The sequence below is a fragment of the Castor canadensis genome, chromosome 13 (assembly GCF_047511655.1).
Source record: "Castor canadensis chromosome 13, mCasCan1.hap1v2, whole genome shotgun sequence".
Classification (NCBI taxonomy): Eukaryota; Metazoa; Chordata; class Mammalia; order Rodentia; family Castoridae; genus Castor; species Castor canadensis.
Genome location: NC_133398.1, coordinates 21,654,742 through 21,682,309, shown reverse-complemented (window position 1 = coordinate 21,682,309; position 27,568 = coordinate 21,654,742). Strand labels below are relative to the sequence as shown.

Genomic DNA, 27,568 nt, shown 5'->3' with positions numbered 1-27,568 from the left:
GGAAACACTAAGTTTTGCTCACAGTTTCAGAGAATTCAGTGCAAGATTAGCTCGTTCCATTGTTTTGAGCCTGAGGCAAAGCAGAATATCAGGGTGGCATTAGGAATGTGAGCAGGTGCTCACTTCATGGCAACAAGGGAAGAGAGAGAGAGAGAGAGAGAGAGAGAAAGAGAGAGAGAATTTTACTACCTTAGCTGGCTCTCTCCTCTTTTAGGCCAATCCCTGCCAAAAAAAAGGGATGGTTTTTCCCACCTCAGGTAATCTTCTCTGCAACAGCCCTAAGGACACACCCAGATGTGCTTAATCCAGTGGAGCTCCTTTCCCTCTGTGGGCGTGGTCTTTCCAGTGGGAAAACCCAGCAGGGGGCCCTGGGCCTTATAAAAGGCCATCCCCTCTGCTCACCTGATCATTTCTCCTTGGACTGCTGAGAAAGCCAGACCTTTGGCTTAGGTAGCAGACATGGGTGAAACGGAAGTTGCTGTAAGTACTGGGATTCCTGGCAATGAGATCTCCGACAGTGTGGGTCCCCCATGCAAGGACTATGAAGGCATTTGCTCTAAGGAAAACCTGTCCTTTGAGGAGAAGGGAGAAGAAGGACGTCCTCATGAAATTCACAGAACAGGTGAGAAGACACAGGAGGGCTCTCCAAGGAGACCAGCACGCTTTTAGATTATTTTGTGTGTTGATGGGTTGGAGGAGGGATGCATGGTCTGGGGGAGCACTAGAGAAAGATCTGGGATGAGTAAGGAAGCGGGCTCCAGTTAATATGTCCTCCACCACCCCAAAGACAGTAGGGGAGACCCAGGGTGTGGGCCAAGTTCTTAGTCATTGGCTGGTTCTTGAGCCATCTTCTGGACGTGGCTTTAGGAGTGTTTGCTGGAGCAGGCCAGATCGCTCAAGGACACCGTAAAAGAAAAGAAATGCTGCATTCTCAGGAGCTGGGCATGGTTGGGGGGAACTGGAGAAAGACGGAATGGTGGGGCTATGTCTGCTCTAATACCACTCTTGGAACTTTACCTTACCAAAGACATAGGTCAGGGGCCATTCACCAATGTCCTGCTCTCTATCACAGATAACTTGAGGCAGAGTCCAAACACCAAGGGCTCCAGGCACAAGCCAGGGAGAAGCCCTGACAGCTGCCCTGGTGGTAACCACAAAGAAAATGGCAATGTTAAAAAGAAAGTTAGGGGATCACCATTCCTGGGCCAAGAGAGAGGGAAGGACAAGCCTGAGTCCAGCAGAGAAGGACATCAGTACAGAGGAGGTAGGTTTGGGGACTGGGCATTTGGGAAGGTGGGGGTGAGGGTCCAGGGCACACTCAGGGGAAGAGGATGACACTGACTCTGGGGAGATGCACTCAAAGTCCAAAGGCCTGAGAGAGGGCAGTGGGGACACGGCATAGGTTCCCCCAGGATCTGGAAAGCATTGTAATGAAGGGGTTGAGGGTGTTTTCAAACCTCATACTGTAGAAAGAGAAAATAAGATGTGGAGGCTATGATGAAAAATTCAAAAGCTGTTAGTGTTGTAGGGTGCAAAGTCTGCCAGCTATGGCTCTCTGGTGAATAGGTACTGCCGCCTGTTCCTGTAAATGGAACTGTTTTGGGCATAGCCACATAGTTTCCTTTTCTGGTGTGTTAATTAGCATTTGTCATTGCTATGGCAGAATAACTGACAGAAACAACCTTAGGGAATAAAGATTTACTTTATTTACCATTTCAGAGGTTTCAGCTCATCATAGCAGGAATGCATATGGAGCAGAGGAGCTTACCTAATGCATCCAGGAAGGGGGTGGGGGTGGAGAGAACATACATGCTGGCCCTAGCTGGCTTCTTTTAGCCCACCATGAAAGAGCTAGGTCAAGGGTCACTCTCTAATGGCCTCCCCTCCATCGGCAGCTAACATGAAGCAGAGTCCAGAAGCCAAGGGCTCCAGGCACAAGCGAGGGAGAAGCCCTGATAGCTGCCCTGGCAGTGACTACAAAGAAAATAGCAATGTTGAAAAGAAGGTTAAGGGATCACCATCCCTGGCCCACGATGGAGGAAAGGGTAAGCCTAACTCCACCAGAGGAGGACATCACTACAGAGGAGGTAAGTGTGAGGACTGGGCGTTTGGGAAGGCAGGGATGAGGGCCCAGGACACACTCAGGGAGGAGGCCAACATTGACTCTGTGGAGATGCACTCAAGTCCAAAAGGGCTGAGGATGACATCCCACAGGTTCTGTTAATGAGATAAAGAGGATTTGGGTGGATTGGTGCTGACCTTGGAAATCAGTCCTGTTAGGTCTCAGTCCATGAGGCCAGTGTGGGGTGTGAAAGAGTTCATAAAAAAGTAAGAATGGAGGCAGAAGCTAAGTTTTATTCACTGTGCAAGGGAGAAAGGGGCTGATATGAAGAGATATCAGCCCACCATGAGGTTAGGACTGGGTTTATAAGCATTTGAGATGTAGAAGGAATATACTGTTGATGTTTTGGGGTTTTTTGTTTTCTCAGTTATTTTTTGGGGGGCACCAGTATTGCTATCTGTTCCAGGAAGTATCTGGAGTCGTCAGTTTCTCAATGCTTTGCCAAGGTGGTTGTTTGTGAGCTTGTACAATCTTTTCTATGACATCATGGGGCCAAATATGTTGTCCACAAGATTCAAGTGGGGTTTTGCTTGAGTTGGAAAAAGTTTCTGCAAAGCAAAGTCAAACAGTCTTCCTGCCACACAAGACGGAGGCTTTTCCAGGTGGAGTGCGTTAGGCTAATTTGAGTTGAGGGCTTTCAAGTTCCAAATGAGGAAGTGCGGTGTTCTCGCTGTCTTTCTCGCACAGGTGCTGAACACGCCAACCTGCACCTCAAGGACGGGAAGACCCGGCCTAGATCGCCAGCGAGGACCACTGGCACGGGACGCTGCAAGGACACCCTTGAGGCTAGGGCCACCTTTCCCAAGCGCCAGCGACACTGGTGTCCAGAACCCCGCTCGTCCCTGCCGTTCCCGATGCTGTCCAGGGTGTCCAGAGTCTTCAACCACATGCAGGCATTGGAGGTGGCCCTGGACGAGCTGCGGGCTCCGGGGGGCGCCTTCCTGCGGGTGCCCGCCCGCGGCACGCAGCCCACCGCCTCGCAGCGCGCCTGGCTCTCCTGGCAGCTGGCACACACCGGGGCCTCGCTGCACTGGGCGCTCGCCACCGTGCAGGCCATGCTGGCTGCGCAGCCCTGGCCCCAACCAGCCTCCTGGCCTTTCTCAGGGCACAGTCCCCATGCCCCAAGAGACAACCGGGATGCAGACTCACCGTGCACTCGGGGATGGCCAGGAGACCCCCCGATGTGGCGCGGCCCCGCCACAGTTCAGCACCAAGCTGTCCTCCACCCCAGGACCATGGATCCCTGCCAGCAGAAAACCACCTGAACCTGAAGGCATCCTAGGGAAAACGTGTTCAGCGTTGGATGAGGAAGGATTTCATTCATCTGAAACTTTTCACCTTTGGATAGTTCATGTATTATTTGCACTATGAAACTCTTCATAATGAAATAGTGCAGTAAATGCAAATACAATATTTATATATACAACTATTTAATAAAGTATCTAATATTTAATATAGAAATATTTAATCATTAATAGGCAATATAGGTTTAGGCGTTATATAAGCATATAGTATATAAATAATAGATTTATTGATGCACACATCCCCTTTGTTGTACTGCAGTGATCTGTTTCAGTTTGTGGAGTTTTACTCACATACTCCTTTCTTCCTGGGGAGCGCCTTCAAAAGGGGGAAGAATTACATCTTAGGAAGAGAAGCCAGGGTATCCTGGTGAGCTCTTGGATCCCTCCCTGAAATCAAGCCTTTAAGTCAGATGTGCAAACTAGTTTGTGGAGCGTTCCATGTATCTTATTGTTGAAATTAAAATCACTTCTTCCTTTATTCCTAGGCGGGTTGGTTCTCTGTGTGGGAGGATAAATTTGCTTAGTATTCAAACCTAAGACATTTTGATTTGTTTCCTTAGTCCAATTTTTTTTTGCCCTACTGTTTTATATTGTTTTTCAATAATTTTGATTTGTTTGAGATTTAATTTACCTACAAATCTTGAACATAGAGTAAATCCTTTGTTAATAAATTATTTACCATGTGTACACCCAGTGTAAGTAGTGCCCCAATCCATTCAAAGGCTGTTTCCTTCTTTTTTATTTTTTTTCTCCCCCCTGCCCCCACCCCCTCCCTTACCACCCACTCCGCCCCCTCCCTCTCCCCCCACCCCCTCAATACCCAGCAGAAACTATTTTGCCCTTATTTCTAATTTTGTTGTAGAGAGAGTATAAGCAATAATAGGAAGGAACAAGGGTTTTTGCTGGTTGAGATAAGGATAGCTATACAGGGAGTTCACTCACATTAATTTCCTGTGCATGTGTGTTACCTTCTAGGTTAATTCTTTTTGATCTAAACTTTTCTCTAGTTGCTGGTCCCCTTTTCCTATTAGCCTCAGTTGCTTTTAAGGTATCTGCTTTAGTTTCTCTGCGTTAAGGGCAACAAATGCTAGCTAATTTTTTAGGTGTCTTTACCTATCCTCACCCCTCCCTTGTGTGCTCTCGCCTTATCATGTGATCAAAGTCCAATCCCCTTGTTGTGTTTGCCCTTGATCTAATGTCCGCATATGAGGGAGAACATAGGATTTTTGGACTTTTGGACCAGGCTAACCTCACTCAGAATAATGTTCTCCAATTCCATTTATTTACCAGCGAATGATAACATTTCGTTCTTCTTCATGGCTGCATAAAATTCCATTGTGTATACATACCACATTTTCTTAGTCCATTCCTCAGTGGTGGGGCATCTTGGCTGTTTCCAGCTGTTTCCTTCCTACTACTTAGTAATCATTATTCCACCCAATGCCAAAATATGGACCCTTTCCTTTGCCTTAAAGGAGGTTTCTGATGGTCACTGAATTTCACGTCCAACTTTTCCAGTTTGTTGTGTCTCCTCATAGCGTCCTACTTGCTTTCATCCACTCTTTCTGTTTCCTCCGTTTCTTACCATTATTGCCAGGATGGTGGACGCAGATGAAATGGAGGGGTACAAACAACAGGAGCCCTAGCCTTGAGAACACAGAGGGAAAGTCCTTTACACAGAGCACAGGAAGGTGTTTTCTCCAAGGGAACTTGTCCTTTGAAAAGAAGGCAGATTAGCGATGAGCTGTGAAGGATGGAGAAAGAAGAGACTGAGGGCTGGTGGAGTGGCTCAAGTAGTAGAGTGCCTGCTAAGCTGCCATAAGGTCCTGAGTTCAAACCCCAGTACCACCAAAAGAGGAAGAAGGGACTGGTCAAGACCTGGGAGTGCTCTCAAAGGATTCTAGTAGAGTTCCAGTTTCTTCTTTGCAGAGATTAGGGTTGGAGTGTGGTATCAGCCTCTGTGCCTGCAGTTCCTTCTTCTGAACTGCCATCTTAGTTAATTCCGGTTCAGATGTTACAACCCAAAAGTCATTCTTCAGACACAGTTGCCAAACTCCTAAGGCTATACCACAGGCTCTCAGAGCACCATCTATCCTTCCTTCAAAGCGCTTATTGTAGTTATAATATTACATTGGCTTGTGTGCTTATTGAACTCCCCGGTGGGAACTTGTGCTGAAAACCAAACTTGATTTACAAACTTACTTTTCACCTGAGCCACTCACTGTGCTCTAAATTAGAGGATCCATTTCCAAAGGCTGAGATCCAAACACGATGATAACTCCGTGGTGATGAGAAATCAAGGCTGTTGCACAATTTCCCTCCTCATAATAGACACAAGTGCTAGGAAGAAGTGACAAGCTACATCAGTGTGAGGTTTGAGATAATTATTGTCTGACTCCCATGTTCCACAGAACTCAAAAAGCCAGTAGAGCCGTAGAACAGATGAGAACTCTAAACCCTCTCCAGAGCATTCTCACCAAGGTGACTCAGCTCCTAACTCAGGTTCTGGGAGCCTGCAGTGGGATATCAGATGAGATTTCTGCTGACATGCCCTGGTTTGATCAGACATAGGCAGCAGCACCCTGACCTGCAGGTCCCATTGACTTGACTGCAGACTGTCATTTGGAAGAAAGGAAAGATGTCGCAGTCCAGCTGCAGCAGGGGCTCCATCTCTGGCCTTGGGTGCTCGAGTGGTGAATAATGACATGAACTCGGGGTTGTGCTGGGCAGCTATGGCGTAGCTGATTTTCTGAAGAGAGTATTTAAGCAGTGCAGACAAGCAGAAAGGAGTAGGTGGCAGTCCCCAGGTTTCCCTTGACTTCCGTACTGGGATGGGCTGTCATGTTGCTATGGCTACGAGCCCAAGTGTGGAACATGATGTTCTCAGGACCGGGTTTTCCCAGTCCCACGCAGGGAGAAAACAGGGGAGTTCAGCAACTGTCCTTTTGGACTGTTGGAATCTCTCTTAGGGCTGCTGCACAAAAGCTACAGTGACCCCACTCCTTTCCAGGAGGTTTTGGGGGTCCTGAGGGTTTCCCACAGAAACACTCCATTTCATCCTTAGCATTTCTAGGATGTACAGCCAGCTGTTTATTTCCAGTCCTTCAAAGTGGAGCAGTCCAACTCAATGTCCATCCATCTACAATACAACGAGACGGGAATCCCGTGTCCATGAAAAGCTTCAGATGAGCACCAGGGGCTGCTGGTCTCAGACAGCACCCTGTCCTAGGTGGTGGTCCGTACACCCCGAGGATCACTAGATCTTTCCATGTTTCTTTGTCCTTCCTATTTTCTACCGTTAGCTTTTCAGTACAATTTACACAAAATTCCCTGTGCTCTAATGTCACCTGCAGTAATAAGCTGGGTTTCCCTTTCCTCTTAGAGGTGTAGGTTTAGACCCAGCACTTCCACAGCTTTTGGAGGTCTGAAAACCTCCCAAATACATTTACTAATTTTCAGGCACACTTTTTCAAATACTTTTTTTAAAAAAGTACAATACACAGACAGAAATAGTAAATATCTTTAGCATACCCCAGGATGAATTTTCACATACTGAATATACCTTGAAATTAACATTCCTATAAAAAAGATTCCACCTAGGACCTAGAAGCCTCCCTGGGGCTCCCTTCCTGTCACTCTCTAGGCCCATCTCTCCTTTCTGTACCCAGGGGGTAACTACTCTCATTTCTAACACCACTGATTCTTTTTGCCAGGTATACTTTCTTGTATTTCTTGTGTATTTTCTTATTTAATCCTCACAATAATCCTACAAGAAAGATTCCACTATTATGACAATATTATAAATAAGGAGCCTTTATTAGGATAGGGCCAATGTTATTTCCAAGGTCACACTGCTGTTACATAGCAACACAGTTGTTAGCCACTAAACTGTGTTGTGTAATATGTCACATCCGTCTAGATCAACACTCCACAGCAATACAGTCAGGTTTGCTGAAGACCAACCACTGGCTGCCAAATATGTGTGAGCCCACTTTACATATAGATTCACACACACTTTTTCCATCTGTATCCCCTCACAGCTCAAAACACTGTGAGGAGGACTAGGGTCCATTTGCCAGAGTGGGACCAAGCAGAATCAGATCTGAGCTCAGGACAGGGTCCATTATACATTCTGCACTTCACTGAGGCCAGGAGGAGATTGAGGATGGATGGGTTAAGTACAGACCCTTGTCTCTGTCTAGCCCAGCTCAGCAATCTGCATGTGACTGTTGGTTATTCCTTGTCAGTCCTGGCATTAGGACATGAGTATAGGAAGAAGTTAAAGTTCATCCTTCCCACATACCTCAAAGACATGAAGAGTCCCTTTTTTACAAGCCATTGCTCCCAGGCATGCTCTAGAAAGCATATAGGCATGGCTACAGCAAAGTGTCCCCACCAGGGCCATCAGCAGAGAGATCTGAGATGGAGAATTACACCTACCCCGAAGCACCTGGCTCCCTTCACTACATATCAGTGACCAGCAGAGGGTGCTGCCTCATTCTGACCAATCAGCACCTCCAACAAGGCAAGACTTTGTTTCCATCCACTGAGGTGTCTGGAGACGCAAACATATAGCATGCTCTAATTTTATTTTTTTATCAGATTCAGGATCGGTTCCAGGGAGAAATCTCTGATCAAATTCAGACAAAAACTAAACATCTACAACCGAGACAAAATATATCAAATATCCCTACACAAATGCTTCCATTAATTTATGATGACTAATTTTTCCTACAACATTAAAGTAGGAAAAAATGCTGAAATAATGAAAAGTAGGTTATTAAAACTCCTGCATTATTTTAAGTCTTAATTATTTTGTATATAACAAATCCACAATTTTATATTATTCTCCTACTTTTAATAGATGAAAACTCACAAATAGTTTTTTTGGAGGCACTGAGATTTGAATTCAGGACTTCTGAACTCTACCATTTGAGCCATGGCCCCCACTTTTTTTTTACCCCTCTGATTATTTTGGAGATAAGGTCTTGCTTTTTGCCCAGAGTGGCCTGGACTCCAGTCCTCCTATGTTACTCTTCCCACCATTGCTGGTATGACAGAGCACACCACCACACCCAGCTTTTTTCCATTCATATGAGTCTTGAAACCCCTCCCCAGGCTGGCCTTGAACCTTGATCCTCTTGATCTCAGCCTCTCAAGTAGCTGGGGTTACAGGTGTGAGCCACCAGACCCTGACACAGAAAATAGTTTAAAAATGTATTTCTTAGCTTATTTTGTTTTCCATTGAGAGCACTACCATGCCTGGAAGCTTTTCATGACTTCAGTGACAATATTAACTTCAGTTTATTGAAACATCTTTTGCCAGACCCCACTATGAGGAGTATTGCTTCAAATGTGTTTCAAGCAGGACAAGGTGGTGCTTGCCTGTAATCCCAGCACTTCAGAGGCTGAAGCAGGAAGATTTTGAATTTTTAAGCCCAACTTGGGCTACATAACAGGACCCCATTTGAAATGAGTATCAAGACCACTTCCAAATTTAGGTAAGAGTGTACTAAGCAAAAATTGTGAATAGTTTAAAAGATTGAAATACAATGGTGTGGCTTTTTTTTTTCTTTTAACTCGTCTGTATTTGTTAACTTTTAAGGCAGAATGTGACTTGGGCAGTACATTTCCATACACAAGCCTTGTTGAGTTACTTTTTAGTGGTTTTGCAATGCACTTAGGAGATTTATCATTTTGTTCCTCTAAACAGTACTTTTCTTTGGAAAACAAGCTCTGTAGAGAGTTCCTCCCATCAAGTTGTTTCAGCTTAAATAGTGATTTTAAATTCCAACTACTGATGCACATGCTGCTTAAAACATTGACAAGTAAATTTCTGTAGGGCATGGCTCATTAGAGTATATAAGAATCAAGCCAGGCACCGGTGGCTCACGCCTGTACTCCTGGCTACTCAGGAGGCAGCGATCAGGAGGATCACAGTTTGAAGCCAGCCCAGGCAAACAGTTCGTGAGACCCTATCTCGAAAAAATACCTAATACAAAAAGGGCTGGTGGAGTGACTCAAGGTGTAGGCTCTGGGTTCAAGCCCTGGTAACCACCCCCCAAAAAAATCAAGCCTGGGCACTGTAACTGAGGCCTGTAATCCCAGCTACTCAGGAGGTGGAGATCAAGAGGATCACTGTTTGAAGCCAGCCCAGACAAAAAAAACCTTGGGCGTGCTGGTGCACAACTGTCATCCCAGCTATGCAGGAGGCATAAGTAGGAGGATTGAGGTGTAGTTCAGCCCAGGCAAAAAAATGCAAGACCCTCTCTGAAAAATAGCTAAAAAAGCAGAATGGGTTGGGGGCTTGACTTAGGTGCTAGAGCACCTGCTTAGCAAATGCAAGGGGTCCTGAGTTCAAACCCCAGTGTCACACACACACACACACAAACCAATCAAGATAGTGGCTAAAAAGTCATTATCTGAAAGCATTGAGTTTAACTCTTTATATCCCCATTCTAAACATTAATTAGGATGGATGTCTAATGAATTGTCCGATGTGCTTATTTCCCATCCTGAAACCGCATAGAAGAGGTGGCAGATTCTGGACGTATTTTGAAAGGAAAGATGGCTGTACTTGTGGATGGATTGGATTTGACCTAAGCGGGGGGAAAGGAGGGATTGAGAATGACATCAGGTGAAATGTCCAGAAAAAGTAAATCCCTAGACCCACGGTACATTAACAGTTTCCAGGGGTCCAGAGGGAAGGTAGAGATGACCGCAAATCCGTAAGGGGCTTCTTTGTAGATGATGGAGACATTCTGAGAATAAATGGTTTTGGCTGCACATTAAGAAAATATACCCCAAACCACTGAATTGTACATTTTAAAGTAACTAAAATGTTAACCATTGAATCAATGGAGTGGCTGAGTGGTAGAGCACCTGCCTAGCAAGTGTGAGGCCCCGAGTTCAAATCCCAGCACTTCCAAAAAAAGGTAAACTTTGTTATGTGAATTTAACTTTTAAAAAAAATCTACCAAAAGAAAAAAGAATGAGTACTATGGGTTTTTTTTGGGGGGGGAGCATTGTTTTATTTTGTTTTGTTTGTTTTATCTTAGCAATTAGAACAACAGAGTTGCCATTTCCTGAGATGGAGATTCCTTTGGATGGAAGAATTGCGGGGTGGGTAGGGAATGGTTTAAGATATCTGTTGGACAACCAACAGAAGATGAATGTGGTTTCAGAGGTCTTGGATACAGAGAGTAATTTGATATCTTCAATATGTAGAAGGTGTTTGACAGTGTTTAAAGCCACAGTGCCTTGGGTCTGATCCCCAGCACTGAAAAAAAAATCCTAACTGGACATGGTGGCACACACGTGAAATCCCAGCACCTGAGAGGCTGAGGAGGGACCAAGAATTCAAGGCCAGACTGGGCTACATATCAAGACCCTGTCTCAAAAATAAATAGATGACAGATAGATAGATAGATAGATGATCAATAGATAGATGATAGACAGACAGATAGATAGAAGCAAGCCATGAGTGAACAAGATCACCAAAGGAGTGGGTGTTCATAGACAAAGAGTCCAAAGACTGAGCCCTGTAGCACTCCAAAGCAAGAGATGGGGTAGATGGAAGGGATCAGCAAAGGGGACTGAGGTAGACAGGCCACTGAGGAGCACTGGAGTGCCACCTCTTGTTTATCCTTCCAGGGCACAGTTCTGGCTCCCTTGGATGGAGCAATCCCTCCTCTTTGTTCCTGACACTGCAACCACATTTGCTCATGACTTGTAAAAACGAATGGCTCTCTTCCTAACCTCTTTGAATTCCCAGAGGGCAGGGATTGTGCCCAGCAGTTTTGTGTCCCAAGCACCTGGGGTGCAGTGGATCTGCCTTGGCTGGGCTCAGGGCCCCTGGCTGCTTTCACCCTGAAGCTTGTCTGCTGTACTGACTAAATTCCAGGCCATTAGACCAAAGTGGCAATAATGCCCTGAGTTCTCACGGAAGCAAACCAACAGCTAGCTCAAGTGCATTTCTTGCCATTTATTGACTTAAAGAAAACTAAAATTAAACTTAACCAGTCAGAAACCTGGAACCTTACGGAACTTCTCATTACATAACTAGGGACTTTCCACCTGGATAGTCCAAGTATAAGGCAATTACAGAAATGTAACCAAACAATTATTTGTTGGCTTCTTCATTCACCTTATAAAAACCTTTGCTTCAAGTCCCCGGGTGGAGCCCCACGCCACGGCCCAATTCATGAATCGCTGTTTGCTCAAATAAACTCTTTAAAAATGTGAAGGTGCTTGTTTGGCCGGGCCCCCTGGCGGAGGTGCGTGCAGTCACAGTTGCCGGAGCAGCTGCACACCTGTGCACCTGTGCCCGCGGGTCGCGGTCAGAAAGAGATCGGATGGGAAGATCGCGCCGCCCGTGTGTCTGTGTTTCACTGGGACAGTGAGGAGTCCCGGTGTTTCTGAATCCTTCAAGTGAAAGCAGTTGGCTGAGCGCTGTCCGTGGACTGGGACTAGGGCCATGGGCCGGGAATCCACAGGACTACGCTGGAAGAACTGAACTAGTAACCATAGTAACAAAACGCCGTCAGAGCTTGGAAGGGGAGAGGACTAACTGCGTGCACAACATATTGGGGACTAGGGGTGAGTGCCCAGATTCCAGAACGCTTCACCTAAGCAGAGACATTCCCTGCCCTATAATCCAAAGCTTTTCAACTGTGGGAGGACATGGTGACCTTTGTGGAGCTGCAGTGTCCGGCAGCAGCCTTCGAAAGACAGCGGCATGTTGACTGTGCAGCCAGTGTCTGTGCACCAGCTCTGAGGCTCTTCAGACCAAATGGCCTCGGAGTCTGGCTTTCAGACCAGGGCTGCCAGACCTTTCTACCAACTCTGTCTCCCATCTGTCCCAGGTGGGCAGTGAGGACCCTCGGGAAGAGAAGCATGTCCCATGTGTTTAGTATTGCTTAGAAATGTTTGCATTATACAAAGTGAATGAAGCCAGGCAGGGAAGTTCATATAGCATATGATTCCAGTTACATAAAACATCCAGGTAAACCCGTGAAGACAGACAGCGGACTAATGGTTGCCAGAGGCTAGGGGAGGGAGCAATGGAGAGTGACTGCTTAAGGGTACCAGTTTCCTTTCAGGCTGATGAAAATGTTTTGGAACTATATGGAGGTGATGGTTGCACAACATTTTGAATATACTAAATACCACTGAACTGTTAACGGTTAACTTGATTGTTAATTGAACGGCTAATGGTTAACTTGAGTGGGTGACACTCACGAATAATCCCAGTTCTGGGGAGGTGGAGGCAAGAAGAGGCCAGCCTGGGATACACAGTGAGACCCTATCTCAAAAAACCAAAACTAGGCTGAAGATGTGGCCGGAGTGGTAGAGCTTCTGCCTTGACAGGAGGAAGCCCTGAATTCGAACACTAGTAATACCAAACAACAAAATAAAATCAAATAAAAATAAACAAGATCCAAAAGCCCCTCCAAAAAGAGATTAATGGCTAATTTTGTGTCATTTGGATTTTACCTCAATACAAAAAGAAAACATGATTTATAAATATATATTCCACAAACTTGTAAGTCATGTGTGGTTTAGACAAAATAAATTCTATTTATGGAATTTAACAAGTTTGGCAGGCATGTTAGTCACTTTTCATCACTGTGGCAAAATACCTGAGATAAACCACTTAAAGGGAATAAAGACCTATTTTAGCTCATAATTTCAGAGGTTTCAGACCCCCAGAGGCTGGCTCTCTGCTTTGTGTCCAAGGTGATGTAAGGGGAGAAATGACAGAGGTGACTTCATTTTGGATGAGAGAGGCACTTTAAAAAGTAGACATCTGAAAGTCATGAGAAACAACTGCTTTTCAGAGAAATAACACACCTCTCACCAAAGTAACAAGATACAGCTGCACAAAGTGGGGAGTGGGCCCCAAGGCCAGGACAAGTTGAGGAAACTTCCAAGGACAAGTTGACCAAACCCTCCTGGAATGGCTAGCCCAATTAGGATGGGGGTGGGGCATCCAGATGGTTGGGTGCAGCAAGAAGTCAATTAGCAATTACAGATGCAGCTTCAAAGTAGAATAGCTGGGCCCAAGCCAGCTAATATCCTTTATTGCCTCCTAGACTTTGGCCATTCTTTGGCTTAGCTCTTTCACTAAGTCCCACCCATCAGAATGCTTTGCTATCCTTTCAATAAACTTTGTGCTTGCTTTAACTCTTAACTCCTGGTCCAGTGTCTTCAGTCATCGACTCTGCTAGGACGTGAACCCAGGGAAGAACAATCCAGTAGCAATGAGGCAGACCATCATGGCAGGGAGCACATGTGGAGCAAAGCTGCTCACTTCACCACAGCCAGGAAGCAAAGAACAAGCAGGGGGCTGGGCACAAGATATGTCATGGGCCACCCCCAGTAAACTGTTTCCTCCACTAGGCTCCACCTCCTAATTTCTATCACTGCCCAACAATGGCATCAAATTAAGGCTCCATCAATGGGTTAATCCATTGATCAGGTCAGAGCCCTCATGATCCAATCACTTCCACAAAGCCCCACTTCTGAGCATTGTACTGGGGCTTAAACCTTCCACACATAAGCCTTTTGTGAGGGGAGGTTTCATAGTAAAACCTTAACAGGAGGAGACAGCTTGGAGACCCAGTGTAAAATTACACCAAAAGGGGCTTTATCTTTGATCCACAGGTTGTGAGCTGAATGGAAACAAGAAAGAAAGTGAAAAGCACTTTAGGAAATGGGAATCCATCATGAGGAAGCTCTCTGATAATCTGTGATCGTTCACCAGAGGACAGGTTGGGGATGCTAACCAGAGCAGGTATGGCACTGAACCATCTCCTAATGCCATTGGGTCTTCAGAACGGCTTGGGAGAGTCGTTGCATTCAGGAAGCAGGGAGGAAAAGTCAACCAGGAGAGGTGAGAATTTATGTGTGGCTGGGTGGGGAGAGAGAGTGAAGGCTGAAGAAACCAGATGGCATAGTTGGGTAACATGTTCCCTTCCAAATCTAAGACTGAATTTGGCCAGACTTGATTTTCTGACTTCTCTTTCTCCTTTTGGCTCTGCTCTTTTTGGTCTCTGTCTTTTCCCAAGACAAAAAAAAATACCAAATTAGAGAAGAGTTGGGCCTAGAGATGAATCTTCTGAAATACCATCTTATTTCAGATTCTCTTTCAGTTTCTCCGCTCTCTCTCTCTCCCTCTCCCACCCTTGACTAATATAACAAATGTCCATGTTCAGTTATCTGTTCAGCAATTCATATGCTTCTCAATGAAGATAATATATAGTGGACATTATTATCCTCACTCACTCTTTGAGATGACGTGGACGATGCACAAATCTAGAGTGACTTTTCTGGAACGATGGAGAAAGTAAGTGGTGGAACCAAGATGAATTCAGATGCCTCTGATCTCACCATTGCATGGTGCTGTACCCTGGATCTGTGCCCAGCAACATCCAGAGACCAGTGTCATCCACCTCCCAGGTCCTCAACCTTCCACCAACAGTAGACAAGAAGGCCCCCTTCCTGCCTGGTGTTTATTTAACTCACTTTTTAGAGGCACTTGCTGTGCCAAGGACTGTGCACAAGACAAGGTTGTAGCCAAGAAAAGATCTGATTCTGCCACCACCCAAGTAATACAGTGATTCAAGAGAGAGAGTGATGGGAGAAGAAAGAACTTTATTAATAACAAGCTGGTTTGGAAGAAACTGGGTTAAACCCCTTAGCCACTATCTTGCTATTAACCCTAAGTGTGAACCTTCTGTGGGATTTTTGGAGGGGAAGGGGTGCAGGTCCCAGACAAGTGGATGCCAGAATCATTCATTAATCTTGCTTTTGCAAAGGTCACTGAGAGTCCCTATCCTGTGAATCTAAAAGAAAACATTCTGTTGATCCATTCTACTTTTATTATGGCCAATTGCTGCTCCATGTTCCTCTGGCTGTCATCACTCCATGTGTGACCTTCCCCTAGCCTGGGACTAGGGAATGTTCTGGAAAGGGAGAGAAGAGCTCATTTCTAGCTAGCTTTGGTGTGCAGATTAATCAGACAAGAAGAAAGAAAAGGAATATGCATGGGGGGGGGGAGGAGGATTTAAGTTGTGCTGGGAAGATTTTTCTTTAACCCGTTAGGAAATGGGTTCAGATCATGAAATGTGGTCCTTAGGTTCAAAAAGCTTCTAGACTGTGAGGAAGATAATGTGGCCACTTGTGGAAAACACAGAAGCAGCAGTGCCTGTTATTCCTCAGCATGAAATTATACCGAAAGGGTAGATGCATCGTAACAATCAGCAGACAGACCAGGATGGGGCTGTGTGATCAGAGGCCACGTGAGAAGGACATAACTGGGGTCCTAAAGGGGGGTGAATGATCTGGGGGTAGACAGAGTAGGGCAGGCATCCTGGCAGAGGAGTTGAGGCTTGCTTAGACACATGGGGCTTTGGGAGCGTCAGAGCGATGAGGGTTTGAACACTGACTGTTGCATATTGGGAAGTTATATAAACTGTGAAAGGCTCAATTTCTTACCTGAAAAATGAGGTCAACGGACACTGTGGTAGTGATGCTGAAAGAATTAAACGAGATAGTGTATGAAAATGCCCTGCATTACTACTAACTTTCTCCTTTAGGGAGTCTTTAGTTTCTTTCCCTTTAATATTACCATACCATAAATAATACTTTGTTAAACTTTTTTTTTTTTTTTGCCTCTAGGTCTTCTGTACTTGGGGATTATTTCCTGAAGTCTGATTCCCAAAATGAATTCATGAACATTTTCGCATCTCTTGATATATTTTTGCCAAAGTGATTCCCAAAGATAATTTCCACAATGTATAATCCTACAAATTTCCCTCACTTACATCAGCAGGGAGTCTTTCTTTTAACTCCTCATGTAAGAAGCAGAGCAAAGAGCCTCTTGCATTAGATGACAATACTGTAAGCTACATGGAATAATCTATTCTTCTCCACGGGCATTAACCAATGTTTCTTGCTTTGCAAATGAAGTATTTGCCCATTTTTGGAAATCTTAACATGTGTTTTAATTATCTATGTGAATTCTTCTCTTTCAATGTATAAAATGTTCATTTCTATAACAGTTTTATGTACCTTTTGGATAAAAGTTGAAACTACTCAAAAGTATGTAATTACAAGTCCATTACTCTCTATTTTACCTTCTAGAAGAAACTAGGATAATTATTATATAGCCTATTGTTCCCATGAATATATGTCTGGGATATGTATCTAAAAAATTTAAATACAAAAATGAAATCATATCATACATACTGTTCTTTCATTTAAAAGTACACTCTGGACTTGGTTCTCTAATCACTGTGTATGTATCTGCCTCATTTATTTAACAGTTTTGCAGAGTTTCAGTGCATTGGCTACTTTATGATTCATTTCTGTGCTTCATGACAATCAATTTAAATCATATCCTTTTGTATGTTTTTGTACAGAATTAATTTCTGGAAGTAGACTTGATAAATCCAAAGATGCATGTTTAAAAGTTTGTAAGAACTATATTTAAATGTACCTCTTAAAAGGCATCCACTTATAAACCAGACATAGTGTGGGAATCCCTGTTTCCCCACGTTCCTGACAGTTACAGCCTTTCCTTCTAGTAGGTATGTGGCCAAGTAGAAGCCATTTGTGAGCTGACCTGTGGCCCCGGGTAGATCAATGAGAGTCATGGTCCTCTCTGGGGGGGGGTAAGGCGAGCAAATTCAGGCAGTAGCTTCATCAGCACATGGTCCTGGCAAGCTAAGTACAGATAGGACCAGGCCAGGTTTACCAGTCATTGCCAAGATGAACAAGAAGACAAAGACCATATTGATGATGGTAAGAACTACCATACTTGTGTTGTGAATTACTTTTCATCCTATTCTGTATGGTGACGTGTTTTGTTCTGATTTCTCTTTTACTTTCCCCATTGTGCTGTTCTCTTAATGGCTCCTTTTAGTATGAAACTTGTGTACTTCAGCTCTGGAAACTTCTCTGAATTCTTTCATTGATAATTCCCATAACCTCTGTTTTTTTCTCTTTTTTGGACTCCTCTAATTTCCTTCCTCCCTCCCTCCTTTCCTTCCTTCCTTCCACAGATACCCAATGCTACTAGTTCCTGAACATCCTGTGGACTCATAAATTCTCTTCTCATCTCTATTGTGTACTTAGGATTCTGCTTCCCAGCTTTCAAAATCTCACTCCTAAACTGGGCATGGTGGTACATGTCTGTAATCCCAGCTACTCAGGAGGTAGACGCAGGAGGATATTGAGTTCAAGGCCAACCCAAGCAAAGGTAGTGGCAAGACTTGTCTCAAAAATATATAAAAAGGGGTGTGTGTGTGGAATAAGAGCACATCTCAAGTGGTCGAGGGCCTAGTAAGTGCAAGGCCCTAGGTTCAATCCCCAGCACTGCAAAATGTCACTCCTGCTGTGACCTCTCCTGTTTCCCCGTCCTTGTGCTTTGGTTTTTGTTTTATTTGGGTTTTTTTTTTTCCCCTTTCAAAAAAAATCCCTCAACTGCAATTTTAGTCAAGTTTAAGAGGGAAGAAAATTCATAGCATGTGTTTAGTCTGTTAGCTTTATCTTTTTCAGAGAGTTTTTGAATGATTATGGAATATTAGCATTCTGGAGACAAGTCAAGAAAAGAAAGACATGAACACCATCTGAGCTTCTTCCAGTTCTTTCACAAGCAGGAGCATTCCCCTTTCTCTGCTAGTGTTTATATGGACAGTTAGTTGTTGAGAAAGAAGATAGGAACTTGGCACCAGTGGCTACTCAGGAGGCTGTGATCAGGAGGCTAGTAGTTTGAGACCAGCCTGGGCAAATAGTTCACAAGACCCCCAACTCCAAAATAACCAGAACAAAATGGACTGGAGGTGTGGCTCAAGCAGTAGAACACCTGCATGAAGCCCTGAGTTCAAACTCCAGTCCTGCCACAAAAAAAAAAAAAAGAAGAAGAAAGAAGATACCTGGTGTTTTAGGAAGCAGTGACTTTCACGGTTGTCACTATAGATTTTACTGAGGCTATACACTTAACTGAGTGGGTCCAGCTGAGCCCTGTTCAGAGGACACTGTACAGAGACAGGATGCTAGAGAATGCTGGAAACTCAATCCTGGTGGGTATGGGCAACTTCTCACACCTGAAATTACAAAAATTACTTAAAGTACTAAGAGCTGTCGGATTCATGGACCGCTTAGCTGAGTTTGGGTTTGGGCTTTGTGGAGAAGTTTCTGGTGTTTACAATATAGCGTTGGAAAAAGACATCTCTCTCTCATGGCAGTGTCCAATAGCCACACCTTTTCCATCTTTACAGACCTTGAAGATACTGGGGACTGAGATCCAATCTGCAGAACCTGTTTGCCTGTAGTGTGGTCACCCACGTACTTTGTGTTTCTCAATGGCCAGGGAATTGACCATTCAAACCAGATGTGATCTTCCTTCCAGCTGGAGCAAGAACTCATAGCCAGGGGATCTGGCAACAGCCTGCCTGGCTAGTAAGCAGGAGGGCTCCTCCTGATACACTGTTAAAATAGCTTCCTTGGTCCTACCTGGCCAGTGAGGATGACTGAGGCCATGGTGGGAACTCCTTCAGAACCCCCTCCCCATATCATTTTATACGTCATCTTCCTGGCATGACTTCTCATTCTTCTCCATTTTTTCATAGCAGAAACTGCTTCCATTATACGCTCATATTTCTCCTCATCCCCAGCTCTTCCTCTGGTGTAGCCTCTTTCTTCTTATTTTCAGACATGCATAAGTCTTCTCGTGTAAGTCAGGAATGGGTATGAATACTCAGAACAGAAAAGCCAACTTGTGATAACTTAGGTAACAAGAAGAAAAGAGGCAGGCAGTCTAGGGCTAGAATGATGGTCCTCTGTGCTACCAAGAGTCCTGCTTACTTCTCTTTCTGTCCTTAGCTGGTGTCTTTTGTCCTTGTAGTTATTGCCTTTTGATTACAACATCTTGTAACCAAAAACATCCTGTGGCTTCTAGCATAGAATCCTGCTTCCAATACGAAAAGAAAGAAAGAGCAAAGGGCCTAAATCTTGCTCTAGGTGAGTTTGCCTCCTTGTAAAGAACTTCCGGCCAGCAACATTTCACACCTGCATGTAACAAGTCCATGCAGGAGAAAACCCTACTGCTGAGACCAGTGTGATAAGGTATTAAACCAGAGCCTTCATGAGAGTTCCCCAATTGTCAGCAGGGATGAGTCTATGATCAGAAGACTCCCAAATTCTTTGTGTCCTGCAGGGAAGAATCCATGGCAAGACTTGTGAGTGTAAACAGAGTTTATTTAAAAAGTTAGGGAAGGGAAATAAAAAAGGGAGCATGGCAGGGTCCAGGTGGAATCTGGAGGCAGAGAGCATGTATCCTCCAGGAGCTTTTAAAACTTATGCTGACCTATGGGAAGGGAGGAACCAGGCGATTCAATAATCAGTAATCAATGAGTGGGGAGGCGCATGGGTGGTTCCTGTGCCAGAGCATGGTCAGTCTCTGAGTCCCTTTCCCGAATCCTAGCCTGCCTCACACACAGGCAAGAAGCCCATATGTGTGACTCTTGTTGAAGGACTGAAGGACAGACCTTAGGAGGTCAAGGAGACACTTCTCCTCCCTAGGAAACACCTTTTTGCATCTGAAAGGCATCTCCTGCCATCAGGCAGTGCAAATAGGCTATAAAACCCCACTCCCCAACCTGACCCACGGGACCACCAGTTTCCAGGTCCCGCTGCATTCTCCAATATGCAGACTTTCTCTTCTCTTTTCTCCAACTAAATTCTCTGCAAATAAAATCTTTCTGACCTCTGCTGTTAGGGTCTGTTCTTTCATTCTCAGAGCAGGCTCAAGAACCCTGAGCATCTGAAATTCCTGCGCGTGTCATCCGTGCATCATATTTGGCGATGCAGGAAGGGACCAGCCTTCACCTGAGGTCGGTATAGGTTGTCCCAAACTGGGAAAGACTGCCTAGGAATGTGACCGTGAGCGTCCTGCACTCCGGTGGAGTCTGCTTTCCAGGAGAGACCCCCCACCACGGCCTAGCTATGGTGGAACTCTCAGGTCGACATTCTGTCCCTCTCGCTATGTCTTGTTAAGGAGGGTTTCTTCCTTGGGAAACTGAGGAAAAGGTCCGAGCCCACTACAGCTGTATGGCAGGCAATCTGAGGAAACTCAGAGGCCAGGCAGGGGTTTGTACTGCATTGCCAATGTTACTTGGGCGGAACTCGACTTCAGTGCACCAAGGCTTTTTCTTTTTTCCTCTATTTAAACACTAACTCTCTCTTTCATGATCTGACCAGCTTAAGAGGAGGTCCGAAAACAGCCGGTGGAAAGGAAAGTTTGTCTTCAAGCCACAAAAGGTGTTCTGGCCGGGGCACTCCCCGGTGTCACCCAAAGGCTAGAGACGCAACTTTTTGACCCGCCCTGAGGCCCCAAAGGCGGCTAAGTCTTGGACCTCTCCAGCCATGTCCGCGGCAAACATTCAGATCTCTCATGCTTTCTTCATGGTTTCCGTGGCCCGAGAGTGGAGGTCACCTCTTGCTTCCAGTGCTCCAGTACTGCCTTTGGGCAGGATCGACCTGGACAGCAGGGATGATCAATAATCCCTCATGCGTTGAGCCTGGAAACTCTCTTTTTCCCCAACCCTCAGCCTCTCCTTCCCCTTTCCCAGGCAGTTCTGGATGAGTGTCCCCCTCCTCGCCTTTGCTGCAAATAGCAGTGAGCTTCTTTCTTCAGGGAGTTTGGGGAAAATCCCTACAGGCATCAGAAAGTGCTAGTCTCCAATTTAGGCTTAACTGTCTTTGTCAAGCATCAGATTAGTTAAACAGGTTCGGCAGCCTGCCCTCAGGAAAAGAAAAAAAAAAAAAAAAAAAACAGTTAAAAGGCAAAAACCTCAGGTCTCCGTTTTTACCCCTTACCAGAGCAAAAGCCTCCAGATACTCTCTCTCCTTTCATAGAAAGCATATATGCCTCACAGGGTATATAGGGGAACAAAAGTCTAGTTCATCAAGAGTCCCCATCCATGCCTCTAAAGGGGTTCTTCTGGCCATGCAAGCCCTCTTGGTTACTTTGATAGAGTTACTTTTTAATTACAAGCGTTCAGCTGGTAGAGGAGAACTAGGCCTACTTGAGTCGCAGGGCAAACAGGCAAGTCAAAATAGGTGAGAGATTGGTCAAAGATCATCTCAGGGGGGTGGGTGCAACTGAGATATCTATCTGTAAATCCTTATGACTCTACCCATGAGTGGCAGTGGAAGGAGCAAGGGAGAGCAGGACGCCCTCTCCCACTAGAGTTTCTCCTTATCTGGGGACGCTTAGATAAAAGGAGAAACCTCTGTTAAGGTGACCAATTTTCCCTTGTTTCCCTTTTTAGATGGGAAATCAAGCCTCAAGGATCCAGGAAGGATCCCCCCTTGCCTGCTTATTAAAACATTGGAAAGATCTTGATCCAGAAAGTCTTCAGCAAAAGTGACTCAAGTTTTACTGCACCCAGGCTTGGCCACAGTATCCTCTGGGAGATGAGGAAAGATGGCCAGAAGGAGGGAGCATTAATTATAATACCATTCTTCTATTAGATATGTTCTGTAAAAAGGAGGGAAAGTGGACCGAAGTTCCTTACGTTCAATTGTTCTTTTTCCTAGGAGACCACCCAGAATGGCTAAACAAATGCAGGCTAGATACCCAGACCATGGTAACCCTTTACAAAAAGCCCCCAAACTCCCTTGAACCAAAAAACCCATCTAATGCTCCCTCAGCTCCCCCTCTCCCCCCTGACCCAGCCACCTCACACACTGGACACTGTCCCACAGGACTCTACCCGCTCCAGTTAATTCCTGGAGGGGACAGAGCTCATGTTCCTTTTAGAGTGAGTGAACTTAAAGAAATAAAAAAAGATTTAGGAAATCACACAGAAAATCCAGATCCGTACATCCAGGCATTTAGAGAAGTCAGCCAAAACTTTGAACTGAGCTGGAAAGACGTAATGCTATTGCTATCTCAGACCCTCACTTCTCTGCAGAAACAGCGGGTTCTAGATCAGGCAGTCACAGCTGGAGACAATTATCACTTAGATAAAAGCGGCCCTACAGGCCTGTCTCCTACTGGGCCCTCACAGGAGGAGGAGGGGGAGGGAGAAGAAAGACAAAGACATTGGCTACCTAGAAGGGAGCCTCGATTCCCAATTCCAACAGGAGATCAGGCAGTGCCTAGGTATGACCCTAAGTGGGACCCTGAAAATGACAAGGATGAATGGAGTCGTAACCATTTCATCCACCACATTCTTGAAGGACTAAGGAGAGCCAAGGTAAAACCTCTTAATTACTCCCAAGTCACAGCTGTACAGCGAGGACCCTTAGAAACTCCAGTAGCTTTCCTACAGAGACTTAAGGATGCTTTACAAAAGCATACCAACATTATACCAGAGTCACAGGAAGAGGAAATCGTCCTAAAAGATAAATTCCTAACACAGTCAGCACCAGATATCCGTAAAAAGCTTCAGAAATTGGTGGCTGATGGGAGCAGAGATCTGGATCAATTGGTCCGTGTAGCCATGTCTGTATACTATAACAGGGACTTAGAAAAAGAAAGGAAGGACCTGGAAAGGGAAAAGAGAAAGGATAAGCAGCAGGAGGCTCTAATCACAGCGCTCAGAGGCTCCCCTGGGGCAAAGTCCAAACCCAAGGACATGCTTTCAATGTGGACAAGCAGGCCATTTTAGGAGGGAGTGCCCCCTGGAGAAAACTATCACCGGGACCCTGCCCCATTTTTTGGGGAAAACATTGGAAGGCACACTGTCCCCAGTTCTCAGGGGAACTGAGGTCAGAGCCTCCCATCCAATGACGGGTCCCAGGGCCTCCCATACAGGCTTCTGTAACTACTGTAAAAGCACAAGAGCCCCAAATTAAGCACAAGATCAGCCTCCTTATCGATACTGGAGCCAGCATCTCAGCTATTCCTTTCTCTCCCCGACCCAGGTCCTCCAAGAAAATTACTGTTCGAGGCATATCAGGCCAGCCTCTAGAATGTTATTTCACTCAGCCTTTAGCCTGCTCCTGGGGAGATTTCCATTTCTGTCACTCCTTTTTACTTGTCCCAGAAACCCCTACTCCTCTGCTAGGGTGAGACCTTCTATCCAAATTGGGGGTACAGCTACTTTTACCCCCAGGAGAGTACTTTTGCTTGCCCCTAATAGAGGAACAAGTAGACCCCACGGTGTGGATGGATGGACACACTGTGCGATGGGCACGAACAGCTGCCCCAGTCCTAATTCATCTCAAGGACCCCTCCTGGTTTCCCCATCAAAAACAATGTCCTTTAAATCCAGAAGTTAAGGAGGGGCTAATTCCCATAATCAAAGACTTAAAGAGACAGGGACTGCTAATAGAATGCTCCAGCCCATATAATACTTCTTGGTATCAGGAAGGGACCTAACAAATGGAGGCTAGTCCAGGATCTCCACCTGATCAATGAAGCAGTAGTGACTCCACCCTATAGTTCCAAATCCCTATACGCTTTAGCCCAAATACCTCCAGGTACTACTTACTACTCTATCTTGGATTTAAAAGATGACTCCTTTTTCATTCCCTTGCACCCTAAAAGTCAACCTATCTTTGCCTTGAGGACCCCACAGGAAAGTCTAGACAGATCACTTGGACTGTCCTCCCCCAGGGATTCAGAGACAGCCCCCACCTCTTTGGGTTGGCTCTAACCCAAGACTTGGCAGAATGGCAATACCCACAAGCTACTCTGCTACAATATGTACATGACCTCCTGCTCTGTGAACCAAATGAGCCTGTCATTTCACGAGCCACTGAGTCCTTACTAAACTTCTTAGCAGGTAGAGGTTATAAAATCTCTAAAGAAAAAGCCCAATTGTGTCAGTCTAAAGTTACATATTTAGGTCTTGTCCTGGAGAAAGAAATGAGGTCTCTAGGAGAAGACAGAATCCATCCAATCCTGACGTTTCCTCTACCTAAAACTCTAAAACAATTGAGGGCCTTTTTGGGGGTCACAGGATACTGTAGAATTTGAATCCTGGGATATGCAGATCTAGCCAGGCCTTTATATCAAATCCTTAAGGAAGCACAGAAGGATACCCAGCCCTTTATTGAGTGGGATACAAGTCAGAAACTGCATTCCACAGGTTAAAGAAGGCTCTTATGACAACTCCTGCCCTGGGTCTCCCAGTACAAGACAAGTTTCAATTATATGTCTATGAAAAGGGAGGACTGGCCTTGGGCATGGTGACTCAGCTCTGGGGCATCACTCCCCAGCCAGTAGGCTACTTAAGCAAAGAGTCAGATCAGGTAGCCAAGGGATGGCCAGGATACCTCAGAGCAGTGGCCGCAGTAAGCCTTCTACTGCCTGAAACTCAGAAACTTATCCTAAACCGCCCCCTAACAGTTTATACCCCACACGACCTAGGGGGAATTTTAAAGTCAAAAGGAGAACTTTGGCTATCTGACAGCTGTCTACTTAAATATCAGGCCCAGCTTCTGGGAGGGACAGAAATAACTTTAAGGACCTGTCAGAGCCTAAATCCTGCATCCCTTCTACCAGAGGCAGAGGGAAATCCTGAGCACTCGTGTGAGGAGGTACTTATGGAAAATTATGCTGCCCAACCTGACTTAACTGATCGGCCCTTAAAAAACCCAGATATAGAATTATACACTGATGGCAGTTCCTTTGTCAAGAATGGTGTCAGACATGCAGGGTTTGCAGTTGTGACAGAATTTGGCATCCTCAAATCAGGTCCTCTTCCTCCTAATACAAGTGCTCAATTGGCAGAATTAGTGGCCCTAACAGAAGCCCTAAGACTGTCAAAAGAGAGTCAACATCTATACAGATTCTAAGTATGCCTTCCTGATCCTGCATGCTCATGCAGCCATTTGGAAGAAAAGAGAAATGCTAACTACAATAGGAACAGCTTCCCGTAGGGATAAAAGGGAGGTTACTTTAATAGTTTTAGGGATAACAGCGTTAGTTGCAGCCCTTGCTGGAATCAGTTATGGGGTGATTGCCAATCATGTAACTGCAAAAAACCTAACCAAAGTGGTACAGGACACCTCAGACCAGGTAGGCCTTGCCATTAAGGACATGCAAAGGTCTTTGTCGTCCCTTGCCTGTATGGTAATGGACCACCGCCTGGCCCTAGATTTTCTTTTGGCCAAGCAAGGGGGGGTATGTGCCATTGCCAATACCTCCTTGTTGCACATACATAAACACTTCAGGCATTGCAGAGGAATGTGCAGATTACATTCTCCAACAAGCTGAATGGCTCCGGGAGCAATCTCTTGAAACTCAGGTTTCGACTCAGGTATGGGAACAAATAAAATCCTGGCTCCCCTCCAGGACTTGGTTCCTACCCTTTCTGGGGCCTATAGTTGCCATTATTCTCTTGCTTGTGTTTGGGCCTTGCATTTTAAACTTACTTATCAAGTTTGTTTCTTCTCGCCTAGAATCCATTAAACTATAAATGCCTTTGGTGGAGATGAAAACAACCTACTACCTCGGTCCCCTTGACAACCCCTCTCGTGGTCAGCCCTGAGGCTGCAGGCCCCTTCATTGCCCCCTGTCAGCAGGAAGCAATTACTGAATAGAGCTCGTCGTCCCTATCCCTAACAGCAGATAAGGTGACCATTGAGAGGGGGAAATGAAGGACTGAAGGACAGACCTCAGGAGGTCTGGGAGACACTTCTCCTCCCTAGGAAACTCCTGTTTGCATCTGAAAGGCATCTCCTGCCATCAGGCAATGCAAATAGGCTATAAAACCCCACTCCCCAACCTGACCCACGGGATCACCAGTTGCTGGGTCCCAGTGCATTCTCCAATATGCAGTCTTTCTCTTCTCCTTTCTCCAACTAAATTCTCTGCAAATAAAATCTTTCCGACCTCTGCTGTTAGGGTCTGTCTATGCTTTCATTCTCAGAGCAGGCTCAAGAACACTGAGCATCTGAAATTCCTGTGCGTGTCATCCGTGCATCATTGTGACAAGTATTTCACTGGCAAGGCAACCCTATTTAGCCACCGGAGAGTGCACACCAGAAAACCCTGTTAGCAAAGAACATTCAGTAAGAGCTCAGCCCTTCAGGCATAAAATCAGAGACAGGAATGAATGCCACTGGGAGATCCTTCTAAGTGTAAAGTGGAGAGTCTGAGCACCCACTTGAAACAGGAGAACCTAATCCAGGGTTCACTGACCAGCTGAGCAAACCCTGAGGCCCTGAGGTTGAGTGCAGGTGTTACCAGAAAATATCACTACTGAAAAGTACCTTGATTCTTGCATCTTTGGCTAGAGAAGAATTCAAGCAAGACTCGAAAATTATCGTAAAAGTAGCAGTAAAATTTATTAGAAAAGGAATATGCTTTCAACAGACTGAAGACGGGTTGTCCCTAAGGTGAGGATGACAGGTCAGGTTTTAAAGTTGAAATATTTACTGAGAAACTTTTAGCTTTAAGTCCATTTGGCCCCCTGGGATGGGTTCCTGGGCTTGGATCATTGTCTTGTTAAATGGGAGAGATTACCTGTGTAAACTACCAGTTACTGCTCTAATTGATAAAGAATTTCTGTTTGAAATTCCTAACCTTTGCCCTCTTTGATGTCAAGAACACAGTTCTTAGGTCTGGGTCTTTGTCTTGTTAAGTTTATGTGAGTAAATGTCCAGCGCCAGGCCTAGCTGCTGTTTAGAGTGTGGATTGCTCTTGAGTCTTAAAAGAGAGTTAAGCCTTAGGTGAGTGTCTGACTTTAAAGCATTCTGTGATCACCCCTGGCCTCTGCCTACCTGACATTAAGGGAGACTAGTGGAGTTGGGAAATTGAATTACAATGATTTTCCCTTCTTCCTCTTGTGGCCACTGCTTATGCCCTGCTGTTGCCTACCACAGGGACATGTGTGGAGGTGCACCTGTGCATTTTTTCCTGAGGTTTCTAAGCTTATGATTAAGAAAACATAAAAAGTAACAATATTATTTGTTTTTGTCTGCACTGGGGATTGAACTCAGGGCATTGTACTTGCGAGGCAGGCATGCCTCCAGCCCTTTTGGCTTTAGATTATTTTTTCAGATAAATTCTCATGTTTTTTGCCCAGACTGTCCTTAGACTATGATCCTCCTATCTATGCCTCCTGTGTAGCTGGGATTACAGATGTGAGCCACCATGCCTGGCTTGTTTGTTGAAATG

General features: G+C 45.3%; 1 protein-coding gene across 1 annotated transcript; it reads left to right on the top strand.

Annotated features, from left to right (window-relative positions):
• The first annotated feature begins 256 nt into the window (after window positions 1–256).
• LOC141415624 (uncharacterized) lies at window positions 257–4,036 on the top strand. The gene is made up of 4 exons (XM_074052631.1): window positions 257–622; window positions 1,073–1,264; window positions 1,896–2,087; window positions 2,810–4,036. Exons 1-4 carry the CDS (start codon window positions 460–462, stop codon window positions 3,385–3,387), a joined length of 1,125 nt encoding a protein of 374 aa, XP_073908732.1. The 5' UTR covers window positions 257–459; the 3' UTR covers window positions 3,388–4,036.
• The last annotated feature ends 23,532 nt before the right edge of the window (window positions 4,037–27,568 follow it).

Bases quoted from the DNA above. Each gene is read 5' to 3' on its own strand.
- LOC141415624 (XM_074052631.1), top strand. From the start codon at position 460: ATGGGTGAAACGGAAGTTGCTGTAAGTACTGGGATTCCTGGCAATGAG. The intron at 623-1,072 runs GTGAGAAGACAC...TCTCTATCACAG, and splicing joins TCATGAAATTCACAGAACAG to ATAACTTGAGGCAGAGTCCA. The intron at 2,088-2,809 runs GTAAGTGTGAGG...TTTCTCGCACAG, and splicing joins AGGACATCACTACAGAGGAG to GTGCTGAACACGCCAACCTG.